The sequence below is a fragment of the Somniosus microcephalus genome, chromosome 7 (assembly GCF_052327205.1).
Source record: "Somniosus microcephalus isolate GS21.2 chromosome 7, FLI_Smic_1.0, whole genome shotgun sequence".
NCBI lineage: Eukaryota > Metazoa > Chordata > Chondrichthyes > Squaliformes > Somniosidae > Somniosus > Somniosus microcephalus.
The window spans coordinates 17,302,247-17,320,793 of NC_140993.1; the positions used below are offsets into that span (position 1 = coordinate 17,302,247).

At 47.8% G+C, this 18,547-nt stretch overlaps 1 protein-coding gene across 4 annotated transcripts in view; it reads left to right on the forward strand.

Annotated features, from left to right (window-relative positions):
* The window catches only part of mtdha (metadherin a), a 91,349-nt gene that overhangs the window by 32,206 nt on the left and 40,596 nt on the right, over positions 1-18,547 (forward strand). For all 4 annotated transcript variants that reach the window (XM_085992270.1, XM_085992272.1, XM_085992269.1 and 1 more), the window contains exon 3: positions 6,332-6,422. In XM_085992270.1, the coding sequence (XP_085848396.1) occupies positions 6,332-6,422 (91 nt within the window). The remainder of the gene's footprint in view (positions 1-6,331; positions 6,423-18,547) is intronic.

An 18,547-nucleotide genomic window follows, 5' to 3' on the forward strand; every position in this document is an offset into this window, starting at 1 on the left:
ACAGGATATTAAAAAACAGCAATCTTCTGACCTGCCACCCATCTTTGCGCAATTATATGCTTTTTCTTTAAGTTTGATACTTTCTTTAATTTTTTTAGTTAGCCATGGATGGTGGGTCCTCCCCTTGGAATTTTTCTTTCTCGTTGGAATGTATATATTCTGTGTATTTTTGAAGTGTAAACCCTATTTATTGTGCAGGTGAACACAGGAGACAATTTTTGCACAGCAAGGTCCCACGAACAGCAAATGAGATCAGTGGCCAATTAGACTGTTTTTGGCAATGGTGGTTGAGGGAGAATGTTATTTTTGAATATACCACGGAATCTTAAGTCGCTGGCATTTATTGCCCGTACCTAGTTCCCCTGAGAAGGTGCTGGTGGGCAATATTCCCTCTTTTCGTGCGTGGCCCCTTTAAACTTGCTGCGCAGCCGCGCATGCACGATATCCCTTCCTGCGGCAGCAGCTGGTGAGCGACCTGCGCGGGTCCCCCCCGATTGGTGCGCAGCTGCTTCGAGGCAACATTGCTGGTGGGTCACTTTCTGAAACCGCTGCAGCCTGTGTGATGAAGGTGCTCCCACGATGCTTGTTGTTCTTTGTTGCAGTTTGATGCAGCGGAGTGGCTTGCTCGTCCACCTCGGGGCAGTTAAGAGTCAAGCAATGAGACATCTCCAACTTTTTCCAGTTCTGACTCTGTTTCTCTCTCTACAGATGCTGCCTGACCTGCTGAGTATTTCCAGCATTTTCTGTTTTTATTTCAGATTTCCAGCATCCGCAGTATTTTGCTTTCGTAGGAGCCAAGCAAGTTGGTGTGGGACTGAGTCATGTATAGGCCAGAATGTTTAAGGAAGGCAGGCTTCTTTCCCTAAAGGGCATTAGTGAACCAACAACAACAACTTGCGCCATCACTAAGACCGCCTCCTTCCACCTCCAACATCGCCCAACTCCGCCCCTTCCACAGCTCATTTCTTTATTCATTCCTGGGATGTGGGCGTTGCTGGCAAGGCCAGCATCCTTAATTGCCCTTGAGAAAGTGGTGGTGAGCCGCCGCCTTGAACCGCTGCAGTCCGTGTGGTGAAGGTACACCCACAGTGCTATTAGGGAGGGAGTTCCAGGATTTTGACCCAACGGCGATATATTTCCAAGTCAGGATAGTGTGTGTCTTGAAGGTGGTGGTGTTCCCATGCGCCTGCTGCCCTTGTCCTTCTAGGTGGAAGAGGTCATGGGTTTGGAAGGCGCTGCCGAAGGAGCCTTGGCGAGTTGCTGCAGTGCATCTTGTAGATGGTACACACTGCAGCCACGGTGCGCCGGTGGTGGAGGGAGTGAATGTTTAAGGTGGTGGATGGGGTGCCAATCAAGTGGGCTGCTTTGTCCTGGATGGTTTCAAGCTTCGTGAGTGTTGTTGGAGCTGCACTCATCCAGGCAAGTGGAGAGTATTCCATCACACTCCTGACTTGTGCCTTGTAGATGGTGGAAAGGCTTTGGGGAGTCGGGAGGTGAGACACTCACCGCAGAATACCTAGCCTCTGACCTCTTACTGCCACAGTATTTATGTGGCTGGTCCAGTTAAGTTTCTGGTCAATGGTGACCCCCAGGATGTTGATGGTGGGGGAATTCATCGATGGTAATGCTGTTGAATGTCAAGGGACGGTGGTTAGACTCTCGTTTGTTGGAGATAGTCATTGCCTGGCGTTTGTGTGGTGCAAATGTTACCTGCCACTTATCAGCCCAAGCCTGAACGTCGTCCAGATCTTGTTGCATGTGGGCATGGACTGCTTCATTATCTGAGGAGTTGTGAATGCGCAGCGTTCAGTGCCAGTCATCAGCGAACATCCCCATTTCTGACCTTATGTTGTAGGGAAAGTCATTAATGAAGCAGCTGAAGATGGTTGAGCCTCGGACACTGCCCTGAGGAACTCCTGCAGCGATGTCCTGGGGCTGTGATGATTGACCACCAACCACCACAACCATCTTGCTTTGTGCTAGGTATGACTCCAGCCAGTGGAGAGTTTCCCCCCTGATTCCCATTGACTTCAGTTTTACTAGGACTCCTTCATGCCACACTTGGGCAACTGCTGCCTTGATGTCTAGGGCAGTCACTCTCACCTCACCTCTGGAATTCAGCTCCTTTGTCCATGTTTGGACCAAGGCTGTAATGAGGTCAGGAGCTGAGTGGTCTTGGCAGAACCCGAACTGAGCATCAGTGAGCAGGTTATTGGTGAGTAAGTGCCACTTGATAGCACTGTCGACGACACCTTCCATCACTTTGCTGATGATTGAGAGTAGATTGATGGGGTGGTAATTGGCCGAATTGGATTTGTCCTGCTTTTTGTGGACAGGACATACCTGGGCAGTTTTCCACATTGTCGGATAGATGCCAGCGTTGTAGCTGTACTGGAACAGCTTGGCTAAAGGCACGGCTAGTTCTGGAGCACAAGTCTTCAGCACGACAACCGGGCTGTTGTCGGGGCCCACAGCCTTTGCAGTGCGCTCAGCCGTTTCTTGATATCACATGGAGTGAATCGAATTGGCTGAAGACTGGCTTCTGTGATGGTGGGGACCTCAGGAGGAGGCCACTATGGATCATCCACTCAACACTTCTGGCTGAAGATGGTTGCAAACGCTTCAGCCTTGTCTTTTGCACTCACGTGCTGGGCTCCACCATCATTGAGGATGGGAATATTCATGGAGCCTCCTCCTCCCATTAGTTGTTCAATGGTCCACCACCATTCACGACTGGATGTGGCAGGACTGCAGAGCTTTGATCCGATCCATTGATTGTGGGATCGCTTAGCCCTGTCTATAGCATGCTGCTTCTGCTGTTTAGCATGCATGTAGTCCTGTGTTGCAGCTTCCCCAGGTTGGCACCTCATTTTTAGGTGCGCCTGGTGCTGCTCCTGGCATGCTCTTCTACACTCCTTATTGAACCAGGGTTGGTTCCTTGGCTTGATGGTAATGGTAGAGTGAGGGATATGCCAGGCCATGAGTCATAACAGCACAGAAGGAGGCCATTCGGCCCATCGAGTCCGTGCCAGCTCTCTGTGGAGCAATCCAGTCAGTCCCATTCCCCTGCTCTATCCCTGTAGCCCTGCAAGTTTATTTCCCTCAAGTGCCTATTCAGTCAACCTTTCAAAAGACTGAGGCCTAGAAATTGGGTTGGGGCGCCAAAGTGGCGCAAAAGTCGCCTGAGCGCAGGATTTAGTGCAGCGTTCGAGGCTTCAGCGATCGTCAGATATTCAGTTTCACTGCCCCTCGAGGGACACAGGGCGAGGCTCGAGGCGCTCCGCGTCCCTCTTAGGGCGCTGAAACTGAATATCGCTGCGCAACGTGCCGCAGCACCACACGCTGCGGCACGGCACGCTGCGGTACTGCAGCCCTTCCTCCCATTGTTAAGGGGGAGGTGCCTGCAACAGCGCGATTCCCCACTCGCGAGTGCCGGCAAACGAGCCCGGCACCAAGGAGAAGTGCCGGGCTCTCGGGGAACAGCCGGCAATGCCGTGGTGGTTAGGAGGCCGGGGACGGAGGTGCTGGCAGGCGGCCGCCCCGCACCTCCACCTTAACTTGCACCGCTGCCTGCACAGTAAGGCCCCGTGAACCGGGCGCGGGTTGCGCCGTTCGCTACCAAATATCGCGAATGGGGCGCTGCCGATGACGGTGGCGGTGCAGCGCAGAAGGTTAACGCCACCATTATCGCCCCAACTCAATATCGTAGGAGGCGCAGCCTGTGGCGCTACAGCCACTGCCTGCCTCTTTAGGCGCTAACAAGTGGCACTACTCACCCAATTTCTCCCCGAGTGTCTCCGCTTCCACCACTTTCGTCGGCAGCGAGTTCCAGGTCCTCACCACTCGCTGCGTAAAAAAGTTTTCCCTCGCGTCCTCCCTGTATCTCTTACCCAAAACTTTAAATCTGTGTCCCCTAGTCCTTGTACCATCAACTAGTGGGAACAGCCTTTCCCCGTCTAGCCTATCCAAACCCGTCATAATCTTGTACACCTCTATCAAATCACCCCTCAACCTCCTTTGCTCTAATGAAAACAAATCCAGCTTCTCCAACCTGCCCTTGAGGTTACAGATTGTGGTGGAATACAATTCTGCTGCTGCTGATGGCCCACAGCGCCTCATCGATGCCCAGATTTGAGCTGCTGGATCTGTTCTGAATCTATCCCATTTAGCACGGTGGTAGTGCCACACAACACGATGGAGGGTGTCCTCAGTGTGAAGACGGGACTTCGTCTCCACAATGACTGTGCGGTGGTCACTGCTACCAATGCTGTCATGGGCAGATGCATCTGCGACAGGTAGGTTGGTGAGGACGAGGTCAAGTAGGTTCTTCCCCTCGTTGGTTCTCTCACCACCTGTCACAGGCCCAGACTGGCAGTTCTGTCCGTCATGACTCGGCCAGCTCGGTCAGTAGTGGTGCTACCGAGCCACTCTTGGTGATAGACATTGAAGTCCCCCCACCCAGAGTACGTTCTGTGCCCTTGCTACTCTCAGTGCTTCTTCCAAGTGGTGTTCAACATGGAGGAGAACTGATTCATCAGCTGAGGGAGGGCGGTAGGTGGTAATCAGCGGGAGGCTTCCTTGCCCATGCTTGACCTGAAGCCATGAGACTTCATGGGGTCCGGAATCAATGTTGAGGACTCTCGGGGCCACTCCTTCCCGACTGTATACCACTGTGCCGCCAGCCTGGTGGGTCTGTCTTACCGGTGGGACAGGACATACCCAGGGATGGTGATGGAGGAGTTTGGGACATTGGCTGAAAGATATGATTCTGTGAGTATGACGATGTCAGGCTGTTGCTTGACTAGTCTGTGGGACAGCTCTCCCAATTTTGGCACAAGTCCCCAGATGTTGGTGAGGAGGTCTTTGCAGGGTCGACTGGGCTGGATGTGCCGTTGCCGTGTCCGTAGCCGGTGCCGAGGTCAATGCTGGTTGGTCCATCCAGTTTTATTATGGGCCCAGAAATTCGGGTCGGAGGCTTCCCGCGGGTGCAAGCCTCCGACCTGCACTTACCTAGTGCGCCAGCCGTTGAGCCCGCGTGGAATTGCGATCCTGGGCCTCCTCCAACTGCCGGTGCGCAGTGCTTGCGTATCCCAGGGGCGCAGTTAGTTCGAAGCGTCCCCTGGGATCACATGGGCCATGGAGAGCCAATGGTAGCAGGGAATCTCCATTCATAGATTTGACAGGAAGAGCTGTCAAAACTATAAATACAAATCAGCCCCAAAACACAACTAAAACTTCAAAAATTTTTAAAAAATCACATTTTTAAAATAACTATAAATTACATAAATTTAAATTATTGTTTAAAAGTTATTTTTTGAAAAAATTAATTAGTTTCTAACTGGGCTAAAAATAAACACCTTTCTTTAAAGTATTTAAAAATAATAAACTTGTGGAAAAAATGTTTTAATTTTACTTAATTCACCACTTACCTTGTTGAAAGCAGGCCTTGCGACTGCTTTTTACAAGCGTAGCTCCTGGAGACTTGCCCTCCCGGAGAAACCTGCAAAAAAAAAAAAAAGGAAGTTCCAGGCGTACGCGCTGCCTCTCCGGCGCACGCGTTCGACCTGTGAACCCCTTCCTTTAAGGGAACGGAAGTTCCGGTTTCCCGCGCATGCGCAGTGCATGCACAAAACCGGCACTTTCGTTGGGCCTACGCGTGAGTACTCAGCGCGAACTCACCCGTGGGGACCCGAATTTCTGGCCCATTATTGTTTCTCGTAACGGTTTGTTACAACTGAGTGACTTGCTCGGCCATTTCAGAGGGCAGTTAAGAGTCGGCCACATTGCTGTGGGTCTGGAGTCACATGTAGGCCAGACCGGGTAAGGACGGCAGATTTCCTTCCCTAAAGGACATTAGTGAACCAGATGAGGTTTTACGACAATCCGGTAGTTTCATGGTCACCATTACTGATTTTAGCTTTTTATTCCAGATTTATTTAATTAACTGAATTTAAATTCCCCAGCTGCCGTGGTGGGATTTGGATCATTAGTCCAGTCACTGTTGCATGAGGGCAAAAGGAATAGAAAGGTACGCTGATGGGGTGAGATGAAGTAGGGTGGGAGGAGGCTCATGTGCAGCATAAACACCGACCAGTTTGGCTGAATGGCCTGTTTCTGTGCTGTAAAAACGATGTAAAATTGGCTGTGTTTGTCGAACAGTACAGCTATTCATACCATGCTGCCTTAGTAAACCATCTCTGAAAAGTTCACATCACACTTTTATGCTTCATAAGCACAGTGCACAAATATGGATTGAAACCATCCATATTCAGCAGCTCTGTGCCGTGAGTTGGCTGTTTATTTTTTTAAAATGGTCCTTTTTTTTAAATAGACAAAGAAAAACAAGAAGAAGCCAAAGGCAGAGATGAAACATCTGCAAGATGAGCCGCAGAATCGGGCTGAAGGCAAAGAAACTGATGAAGGTGGGTGATGCTAACACCATATACCGCTGTTAATTCAAAATCGGTTTTTGCTCATAAAATTCAAATTAATTCAGCAGTTCATATTAATCAATTTGAATAAAACAGCACAGGAGACCTTTTTTATACAATTTCAATTCAAATTACAAGATCATTTGAATGAAGATGAGTAGAATGTGCTTGTAATAATTAATTAACAAAAGATGAGCTTTATAACTGTTCTGAAGTTGCATATTTTTTTTTTTTAAAAAAGTACTTTCCTTCCTTGCTTGTGGATGGAAAGAATCTCTGGAAAAATTGTAGTTCTACTATTAAGTGCCAGGTTACACTAGACGTGCAAGAATTTAAACTACAAACTAATAATCAAACATACAGGACCACAACGAATAAATATATCGGAACCCTCTAGTAAAGCAAATAGCTACCGGTCATTGGAAAAATAAAGTCATGTGAAATAACGGATACAGTGTTCATATTCTAACCCACAGGATCATAATGATCTGAACCAAGTATGATCCCTCCGGGTTTAGGACTGTTACTAAGCCAGATCTTTCCTTGGCTGTTAAATCTTTTTGGTACATGCACCAGCATTTTCCTTCGATTGTGCCCAGTGTTGCTCAACTTTTTTTACGACTGGTAAGCTAAAAGAATTTTTAAGCACGCAAGAAGTAGGAGCAGGAGTAGGTCACTCGGCTCCTCATGGCTGATCTTCTACCTCAACTCCACTTTCCCATCCTATCTCCTTGATTCCCTTAATATCCAAAACTCTCTCGCTCTCCGTCTTAATTTGTTCAACTCCCAACTATTTGTTTTGAATAGTTCATAATCTGCCTGTTTAGCGTCCTAGAAGAAGGGTGTCTTTTATTTTTTTTATTCATTCCTGGGATGTGGGTGTCGCTGGCAAGGTCAGCATTTATTGCCCCTTGAGAAGGTGGTGATGAGCCGCCGCCTTGAACCGCTGAAGTCCGTGTGGTGAAGGTACTCCCACAGTGCTGTTGGGGATAGAGTTCCAGGATTTTGACTCGGCGACGATGATGGAACGGCCGATATATTTCCAAGTCAGAGCGGTGTGTGACTTGGGTGGGGAACTTGGAGGTGATGGTGTTCCCATGCGCCTGCTGCCCTTGACCTTCTCGGTGGTGGAGGTCGCGGGTTTGGGAGGTGCTGTCGAAGAAGCCTTGGCGAGTTGCTGCAGTGGAGAGTTGGATGAGGTACTATCTGCTGTTGCCGTTTGTGGAACCGTATTTTAGCAACAGCCACAAGAAGAGAATTGGTTCAAAAGCTGACATTTCTTGTATGAGATACAGGAAACTTTCTGGTATCCGGCACTGACGGGACCGAGCTGGTGCCGTACCATCAAAACTGCCGTACAAACCAGCGCTAATGTTAAAACATACGGAGCTTTTGAGCTCCGTGTGAATCAACAAACCCTGTTGCTTAGCAACAGCTTCAAAACAGTCGGCCGCAGCTTAAAAGCGTCTCTGTAGCTAAGCAACAGCTTCAGCTAGACCTTGCAGAGCCTGACTGGAGAAAAAAAAAAAGCAACGAGAAGTAAAAAAACTTATAGGAAACGGCTCCTGAATTTTGCCGCTAGATAGAGCTTTCCGGACATTTAACTTCCGGTTAAACGAAAGTTTCCTGTATATATTAATCTGGCTTGTGATTCCAGTTTAGCTAAGCAGAAAGGAATTTTGCTGTTTTTGGAAAGGGAAAGAAAAGAATATCTGTATTGTACCAAGGAAATCTTTCAGTCCTTTTTTGCATTGCCATTTTCTTACTTTTGACCAGTTTCTCTTCCTCCCCTCCCCCAACTTCTGAAGGTCTTGACTCCATGCTGGAGAACAGTTCTGCAAGTGAGTGTCTGGTCCAGTGCACCTCTCAAGTGACCATTCCTGATACAGTAACATTCGCACCACACAAGTGCCAGGCAATGACTATCTCCAACAAGCGAGAGTCTAGCCATCTCCCCTTGATATTCAACGGCATTACCATCGCCGAATCCCCCCCATCCTGGGGGGTTGCCATTGACCAGAAACTTAACTGGGCCAGCCACATCTATATTGTGGTTACAAGACCAGGTCAGAGGCTAGGTATTCTGCAGCAAGAGTCTCACCTCCTGACTCCCCAAAGCCTTTCCACCATCTACAAGGCACAAGTCAGGACTGTGCTGGAATACTCTCCACTTGCCTGGATGAGTGAAGCTCCAACAACACTTAAAAAGCTCGACACCATCCAAGAAATAGCAGCCGGCTTGACTGGCACCCCATCCACTACCTTAAACATTCACTCTCTCCACCACCGGCGTACCGTGGCTGCAGTGTGTACCATCTACAGGATGCACTGCAGCAACTCACCAAGGCTTCTTCGGCAGCACCTCCCGGACCTGCGACCTCTTCCACCTACAGTATAAGGACAAGGGCTTCTGGCACATGGGAACACCACCACCTCCAGGTTCCCCTCCAAGTCACACAGCATCCTGACTTGGAAATATATCGGCCGTTCCTTCATCGTCGCTGGGTCAAAATCCTGGAACTCCCTCCCTAACAGCACTGTGGGAGTACCTTCACCACACGGACTGCAGCGGTTCAAGAAAGCGGCTCACCACCACCTTCTCGAGGGCAATTGGGGATGGGCAATAAATGCTGGCCTTGCCAATGATGCCCTCATCCCATAAACGAATTTAAAAATTTTTTAAAAAAGCATTGAATTTGGACCGGCTATTTTGGCAGATTTCATCATCTGTTCCTCAGTTGACCTCCACACATACACTTCCAACAGGGGTTGCTAGATAGCTTTCTGCTCCCGAGCATGGTGGTCCTGAAGCCGGTTGTAGCACAGCAACTGCTGATTCGGGACAGGTTAAAATGCAGTGGGTGCAAAAACAATAACTGTCAAACTTGGGAGTTTTTATTTAGAAAGGACTGCATAATATTTTCAGTTGAGAAGAAAAATTTAGCAGGCAAATTACTACATTTGCTGAAATATATTTTCAAATTGAAGTCAGTGGAGCATTTTCTGATCATTTCAAAATAGCTGATATTTCTAAAAATGCATTTTGAAAGGATACTTCAGAATCAGCCAAAGCAGTATTTGTCCAAAAGGATATTTGTCGTTGTCACAAAGGCCCTATAAGTGAAGATTTGAGGCGCACTACCCTGTCCAATTGGAAAGCAGAAGCAGTTGAGAAGTATTCAGCTATGACATGGCCAGTTGAATCCTGGTAGATGGACTGAGGGGTAGGAGATGATGCAGTGATTTATAACCGCACCTGCTGTCCAGTGTTCATGTTGTGCGTTGTTGAGGAAAAGGCAAAGGAATAGTGAAAGGTTGACCATATTGGGTGTCTTGAAGAGAGCCGCACTGTTGGGCATAAGAATTAGGAACAGGAGTCGGCCATACGGCCGCTCGAGCCTACTCCGCCATTCATAAGATCATGACTGATCTTTGACCTCGACTCCACTTTCCCGCCCGATCCCCATATCCCTTGGCGGATAGAACAAATCTGACTGAATTGGCGATATGATTTTGTCACACAGCCTATTCACTAGTTTTGCTACTGCATCTCAATGACAATGTGGAGAAGCTATGTTGCAGAGGACTGGCAACCGAGGGAGGGCACAATGGGCATGAGACAAGGCGCATAGTAGAATGCAAGTGACTATTCACCAGCTTCCTGTGCAGTGAGTGAGCCCACACAGGAGCGTAATGTTCCGCAACTGAATAGCAGAGTGCAAGATAAGGTGAGCATAAAGTGGAGGCGTTTCCTCCCCAGGCAGAGCTGGCAAGTTTGGTGTTTGGATTATTTTGGGTTTTGACTTTCTCCGCCATTTTCAGTAGATAGTTTTTGGAGGTTACTGACCAGTTTTTTCCTCCCAAACCCGGGACCTCTTCCACCTGGAAAGTACAAGGACTGCAGGCACATGGGAACACCATCACCTCCAAGTTACACACCATGCTGACGTGGAAATATATCGCCGTTCCTTCATCGTCGCTGGGTCAAAATCCTGGCACTCCCTCCCTAACGGCACTGTGGGAGTACCTTCACCACAAAGACTGCAGCGAAGGTGACTCGCTACCACCTTCTCGAGGGCAGTTAGGGATGGGCAATAAATGCTGGCCTTGCCAGCGACGCCCACATCCCGAGAATGAATTTTTTTTTTTAAAGTTGAGGGTGACGCCCAAGTAAACAGGGAAACAGTAAACAATTTCTTCATGATTATGACTCTTTAGTATGCTAATGAGTTCACGAGAGGCGCTAGCATTGAGGAAGTGAAGGACGGAGGACACAGTCTTTGTGGTACTTGGTTGAAGGCACCATTGTTTCATATCATTAGCGAATGGTTTCATACGAACGTACAAAATTGACGGGCAGGAAAAGACCAGCTGGTCCATCAAGCCTGCCCCAGTGAAGAAGTCACCAGCTTGAGTATCGACGGCACTGTCCTCGGCATAGATGAATTTCCCCAATCTGGTCACAGGCAGGTTGTTTACGTACAGATTAAAAAGGAGTGGTGCTGCGACTGATCCCTGAGGGACGCTGGTTGGGTTGGCCAAGTATGCTCTGAAACATCAGCCCCGCAGCAGTAATTCAACATGAGCAGGTGGCCCAAGATGCAGCACTGTCCTCCTCACGGGACCCACCTTGCGTTTAACAATTCTCTTTTGTAGAATACTTCACTGCCATCAGTTTCAAAATTTTCCTTTTTATGCCTCTGATTGTGTTCTTAGTTAATGAGGTCATCCCTCTTTTTTCCCTTCTCTTGTAGCCAGGAATATTTAGTTTCTAGTTCCACCTGACTGCCGCCAAGTTTCTGTCAAGGCTACATCATGATACTCTATTCTAATTCGTGCTTCAAAGATTCCTGCTTTTATTTCTAATGATTTGAATATAAAGACCGTTGGCCAGACTCCATCATCCTCCTCCGTACCCTTTCCCTTCTAGTTTTTTTCTTTCCTCCACTACCCTGCTCCTATTTTCCCTGAGTTATATCTCTCCGTTGCCCCCTCTGTTATTTTCATCTACTTTGCCCATTAGCTTTACCTATTGTTGATACCTCTGAGGTTATTCACTTTGGTAGGAAGAATAGGAAAACAGAATATTAAATGTTGGTGTTCAGAGAGATTTGGGTGTCCTTGTACAAGAAGCACAGAGTTAGCATGCAGGTACAGCAAGCAGTTAGGAAGGCAAATGGCATGTTGGCCTTTATTGCAAGGGAGTTGGAGTATAAGAGTAAGGAAGTCTTGCCACAATTGTACAGGGCCTTGGTGAGACCACACCTGGAGTACTGTGCACAGTTTAGGTCTCCTTATCTAAGGAAGGATATACTTGCCTTGGAGGCGGTGCAACGAAGGTTCACTAGATTGATTCCTGGGATGAGAGGGTTGTCCTATGAGGAGAGATTGTGTAGATTGGGCCTATACTCTCTGGAGTTTAGAAGAATGAGAGGTGATCTCATTGAAACATAACTGGGTAGATGGCTGGAGAGTCTAGAACTAGGCCATAGTCTCAGGATAAGTGGTTGGCCATTTAGGACTGAGATGAGGAGGAATTTCTTCACTCGGTTGTGAATCTTTAGAATTCTCTACCCCAGAGGGCTGTGGATGATGAATCATTGAGTATATTCAAGGCGGAGATCGATAGATCTTTGGACTCTCGGGGTATCGAGGGATATGGAAATCAGGCGGGAAAGTGGAGTTGAGGTCGAAGATCAGCCATGATCTTATTGAATGGCAGAGCAGGCTCGAGGGGCCGTATTTCTCAAGTTCTTATGTTCTTTCCAATATTCTCCGTTAAATCTCTCCATCCCACCCGAGGTTACCAGTTTAACTTCACCTCCACCACTTTATCTAGGTTCCAAGGCATTCTGCTCCTCTACAACCAGCTCATGTTCCAAATATGGCCCCAGTGCCTCACTAACTTGAAACTCCCACCAAAAAAACACACTTCCAGCTGCCCACCCAGCTGTTTAATCTTTCTCTCTGCCTGTCGGGCTGATCACATGGCACAGGTTTGTTCCTGAGAATACTAACCTTACAGTCTTGCTTCTTACCAGCTCTTATTCATTTGAATAAGATGCCTTTCCTGGTCCTACCAAAACCATTACTTCCCTCATAGACCACAACCACTGGCTTCTTGCCTAACCCTCCCAAAGCGTTGGGCAAGAAGCTTCAATTTCAATTGTAGCTTCTAGTTTGAATTGTAAGTTAAATTGTAAAAATCTCACCCTTCATTATGTTTGAGATGTCTGAATGGGAATATGATTCCCTCGCCCCCCCCACCCCTCACCACTTAGCCTCGACTCCCAGTTACCATCCTGTGTTCAGTACCACAAGGGTAAGAACCAATACGATAGCAAAATACTGCAGATGCTGGAAATCCGAAATAACAACAGAAGACGCTGGAAAAACTCAGCAGGCCAGGCAACATCCGTGGAGAGAGAAATAGAGTCAACGTTTCAGGTCGAAACCCTTCTTCAGAACTGAGGGGAAAAAGGCGCTTTTTTTCTCCGTTCTGAAGGGTATCGACCTGAAACGTTGACTCTATTTCTCTCTCCACGGATGTTGCCTGGCCTGCTGAGTTTTTCCAGCGTCTTCTGTTGCGATTATGGGTAAGAACCAAGATTGAATGAAGAAAACTAATTTCTGTGCCCAGCCTCAAACGTGATAGATTCCTTCCTCACTCAGGAGGTCAGTTCCGAGTGGAGTGTTTAAAAAGAACTCTGGGATTCTAGGACTAGGGGGCATAGTCTAAAAATTAGAGCCAGACCTTTCAGGAGTGAAGTTACACACAGAGTGGTAGAAGTTTGGAACTCTTACGCAAACGGCAATTGATGCTAGATCAGTTGTTGATTTTAAATGAGATTGATAGATTTTTGTTAACCAATGGTATTAAAGATTATGGGCCAAAGGATGGTATATGGAGTTAGGTCAGCCATGATCTCATTGAATGGTGGAACAGGCTCGAGGGGCTGAATGGCCGACTGCCTGTTCCTCTATTCCTGTATGCTTGTTGTACGGCAAACAAATATCCACTACTCTTCTAACTGAAGATTTGGTAACCTATTTTGTTTTGTTCGTCTCCGGTTGCTCAGTTAATGAATTTTTAATCCTAATTTATATACTGGCAGATGTCCTACTTTTGATTCCTTTTTGAATATGTGCTATGAAACATTTCCTTGCAATTTATATGCAAAATAAAACCAGTGATCTGAGTAATTTTCAATTCCCCAGAGAAAATGTACTTGTTATTTTGAGTTGAATGTATTATTCGCACTACATCCAATTATGTACTTGTGAAAGTAAATCTTTCTCTGCTGAAGTGCAATAGCTTGTATAGCTATTAATTCTCAATATTTTCATAAATCCAGTCATAATAGATTATTATTCAAAACTTTTAATAAGTTAGATTCGGATGTCCGCATTCAATGGATCATCCTCCGCCATTCCGGTCAGCTCCAACACAATCCAAACACATCTTTCCATTCCCCTCCCCTTTCACCATTCCAAAAGGGCCATTCCCTCTGACACCCCTCTGTCGCCCCCAACAACTGCTCTCCTTCCTCTGGCACCGCCCCACGTGAGTGCAGGGCCCCTAGCACTCTTTGTGGGCGAGAAAGCCGCTTGGAATGATTCAGCACAAAAGGAGGCCATTCAGCCCATCGTGCCTGTGCCGGCTCTTTGAAAGAGCTCTCCAATTAGTCCCGCTCCCCCCCCCTGCACTTTCCCCAGAGCCCTGCAAAGTTTCCCTGTTCAAGTATCTATCCAATTCCCTTTTGAAAGTTACTATTGAATCTGCTTCCAACCTTTCAACCAGATCATACCAACTTGCTGCATTTATAAAAAAATAAAAAATAAATAATTCTCCATCTCCCCTCTGGTTCTCTTGCTAATTATCTTAAACCTGTGTCCTCTGGTTATCAACCCTCCTGCCAGTAGGAACTGTTTCTCCCTATCTACTCCCATCAAAACCCCTCATAATTTTGAGCACCAATATTAAATCTCCCCTTAACCTTCTTTGTGTTAAATTTCATCTGCCACGTGTCTGCCTATTTCACCAGTCTGTATGTCCTCCTGAAGTCTGTTACTGAGCTCTTTTTCTGTCGCCTTCATCTCCATGCCACTTCTTTGACCAGGAGTCTTACCCCCCGCACAGCTGACCCTTTCTCCTGTTTTCAGAATTCTCGTTCTACCTGGACCCCTCCCTCTGGCCTCTTAACCTCTAGATCTTTTCATTGTAAACTGCCGGCGTGACATCGGCTGTCTCAATTTCTCTGTTCCCCTTACCCACTCCAACCTATCTCCCTCTGAACTTGCAGCACTCCATTCTCTCAGATCCAACTCCAACATTGTCATTAAACCTGCTGACAAGGGTGGCGCTGTTGTTGTTTGGCAAACCGACCTCTACCTAGCGGAGGCTGAACGCCAACTCTCTGACACCTCCGCCTGGACCATGACCCCACTACCGAACATCAAGCAATCGTTTCTAAGACTATCATTGACCTCATCTCCTCTGGAGATCTTCCCTCCATGACCGACAACCTCATAGTTCCCCAACCCCGCACAGCCCGCTTCTACCTCCTTCCCAAGATCCACAAACAGGACTGCCCTGGTAGACCCATCGTTTCAGCCTGGTCTTGCCCCACGGAACTTATCTCTATCTCGACTCTTTTTTCTCCCCTTGTCCAGTCTCTTCCCACCTACATCCGTGACTCTCCCGATGCCCTCCACCACTTTAACAGTTTCCTGGCCCCAACCGTCTCCTTTTCACTATGGATGTCCAATCCCGCTCCACCTCCATCCCCCACCAGAATGGCCTGAGGGCGCTCCGCTTCTTCCTTGAACAGACGCCCAACCAGTCCCCGTCCACCACCACCCTCCTCCGCCTGGCTGAACTTGTTCTCACATTGAACAACTTCTCCTTTGACTTGTTCACTTCCTCCAAATTAAAGGTGTTGCTATGGGAACCTGCATGGGTCCTAGCTATGCCTGCCTTTTCGTGGGATATGTGGAACATTCTTTGTTCCAGTCCTACACGGGTCCCCTCCCTCACCTTTTTCTGGCACATCGATGATTGTATCGGTGCTGTTTCCTGCTCTCGCCCTGAACTAGAAAATTTCATTCACTTTGCTTCCAATTTCCACCCTTCCTTCACCTTCACATGGTCCTTTTCTGACTCTTCCCTTCCCTTCCCCGACTTCTCTGTCTCCATCTCTGGCGATAGGCTATTGACAAACATTCACTATAAGCCCACTGACTCCCACAGCTACCTGGACTACACTATCTCCCACCCCGCTTCCTGTAAGGATTCTATTCCATTCTCCCAGTTTCTCCGTCTCTGCCGCATCTGCTCTGACGATGTCCCCTTCCATACCAGTGCTTCCGACATGTCTTCGTTTTTCCTCAACTGAGGATTCCCCTCTACCGTGGTTGACACAGCCCTCGACTGTGTCCGTTCTATTTCCCGCACTTCTGCTCTCACCCCTTCCCCCTCCCTCCCAGAACCACGATAGGGTTCCCCTTGTCCTCACCTTTCACCCCACCAGCCTCGACATTCAACGGATCATCCTCTGTCATTTCCGCCACCACCAAACACCTCTTCCCCTCACCTCCCATTTCAGCATTCTGAAGGGACTGTTCCCTCCGTGGCACCCTGGTCCACTCCTCTATCACCCCCAACACCCCTTCGCCCGGCACCTTCCTGTGCAAGTGCAGGAGTTGCAACACCTGCCCTTTTACCTCCTCCCTTCCCACTGTCCAGGGCCCCAAACGCTCCTTCCAGGTGAAACAGCGATTTACTTGTTGTACTTGCAATTTAATATACTGCATTCGCCGCTCACGATGCGGTCTCCTCTACACTGGGGAGACCCAACGCAGATTGGGTGACCGTTTTGTGGAACACCTTCGTTCAGTCCGTAAGGGTGACCCTGAGCTTCCGGTCGCCTGTCACTTTAATTCTCCGCTCCACTCCTACTCTGATCTCTCTGTCCTCAGCCTCTTGCATTGTTCCAATGAAGCTCAACGTAAGCTCGAGGAACAGCACCACCTCTTTCGATTAGGCACTTTACAGCCTTCTGGACTCAACATCGTGTTCAACAATTTCAGATCATAACCTCGGCCCCTATCTTTTTCTCTCTCTCATGGCAACTCTCATCTAGACTCATCTTTTGTTTCTTAACTTGCCCCATTACCATCTCCTTTTGCCTCGCACCATCATCCCTGTTGTCTTTTAATCTCTTCTGCCTTCCATCCTATCACAGACCTTCCCTTTTGTTCTTTCCTCCCCTCCCCCCTTTCCCTGCCCCTGCACTTGCTTAAAAACCTGTTCCATCTCCAGCTTTTTCCAGTTCTGACGAAGGGTCATCGACCTGAAACGTTAACTCTGTTTCTCTCTCCACAGATGCTGCCTGACCTGCTGAGCATTTCCAGCATTTTCTGTTTTTATTTCAGATTTCCAGCAGCTGCAATATTTTGCTTTTGTATTATACTCCTTACTGCATTTGCAAGTATTTGTGTCATCTGCAAACTTTGAAATTATGCCCCTATACCCAACTCCAGGTCGTTAATATATATCAAAAAGAGCAGTGGTCCTAATACCGATCCTTGGGGAACACCACTATATTTCTCTTCAGTCTGAAAAACAACCAGCACCTCTGACGGTGTAGTACTCCACTGGAGTGCCATCGGCATTATGTACTCAAGTCCCGGGAGCGGCGGACACTTGTTCAGCTTAGTCACTCCTTGTTACCCTTAGCTGTGTCCTTACTGGATCTGGTTGACACTTTCTCCCTCATCTCTTTGTAACTCTCCTAAACTCACCATAAGATCACTTCCTATATTACAGTTGTATTGAAATCCAGACTCTTCACTACAGTGACCTACTCCAACTTATTCTTGTCATAGTCTCCCTGACAAAATAGCTGCCATATTGGCCACCTTGCCATAAGAACACAACATAGGAAATAGGAGCTGGAGTAGACCACTTGGCCCTTGGAGCCTGCTCCGCTATTCACAGAATCACAGAAACCCCACAGTGCAGATAGAGGCCATTTCGGCCCATCGAGCCTGCACCGACACATATCCCACCCGATCCCCGTAACCCCTACACCAACACATATCCCACCCTATCCCTGTAACCCCACGTATTTAATCCCCCTAACACTAAGGGTCAATTTATCATAGCCAATCAACCTAACCCGCACATCTTTGGACTGTGGGAGGAAACCGGAGCACCCGGAGAAAACCCACGCAAACATGGGGAGAATGTGCAAACTCCACACAGACAGTCGCCCGAGGCTGGATTCGATTCAACAAGATCATGGCTGATCTACCTCAATTCCGCCTTCCCGCACTATCCCCAAATCCCTTAATTCCCAAAAATTTATCGACCTCTGTCTTGAATATGCTCAACGACTGAGCCTCCACAGCTCTGTGGGGTTGAGAATACCAGATTTTGACAATCCTTTGAGTGAAGAAATTTCTCATCTCGGTCCTAAAAGGCCGACCCCTTATTCTGAGACTGTGACCCAAGCCATGAGCAGCACACTGCGAGATTCGCTCGTTATTAATACAGGAAACTTTGTGTTATCCGGCACCCATGGGACCGAGCTACTGCCGTTTTTTTAAAAGCTCCGGATAGACCAGCGTCAATGTTATCAGATAGGAGCTTTTCATCGCAGTATCTGACCACAAACACTGTTGCTCAGCAACAGCTTGTAAACACTCGGCCCGTGGCTTGGAAGCGTCTCTGAAGCTGTTGCTAAGATACAGAGACGCTTTCTAGAGCCTGCCGTGTCTGACCACAAACACCGTGTTGCTCAGCAACAGCTTGTAAACACTCGGCCCAGTAGCTTGGAAGCGTCTCTGAAGCTGTTGCTAAGCGACAAAGACGCTTTCCAGAGCCTGCCTGTGAAAAGAATGCTAGGAGGAAAAAAAACACCTTACCAAAACGGTTGCTGATTTCTGCCGTTAGATCAAAGTTGCCGGACATTCAACTTCCGGATAGCACAAAGTTTCCTGTAGAAAGAAAAAGTAAGACTTGTATTTCTATAGCGCCTTTCATGACTATCTCGCGTCCCAAAGCGCTTTACAGCCAATGAAGTACTTTTTGAAGTGTAGTCACTGTTGTAATG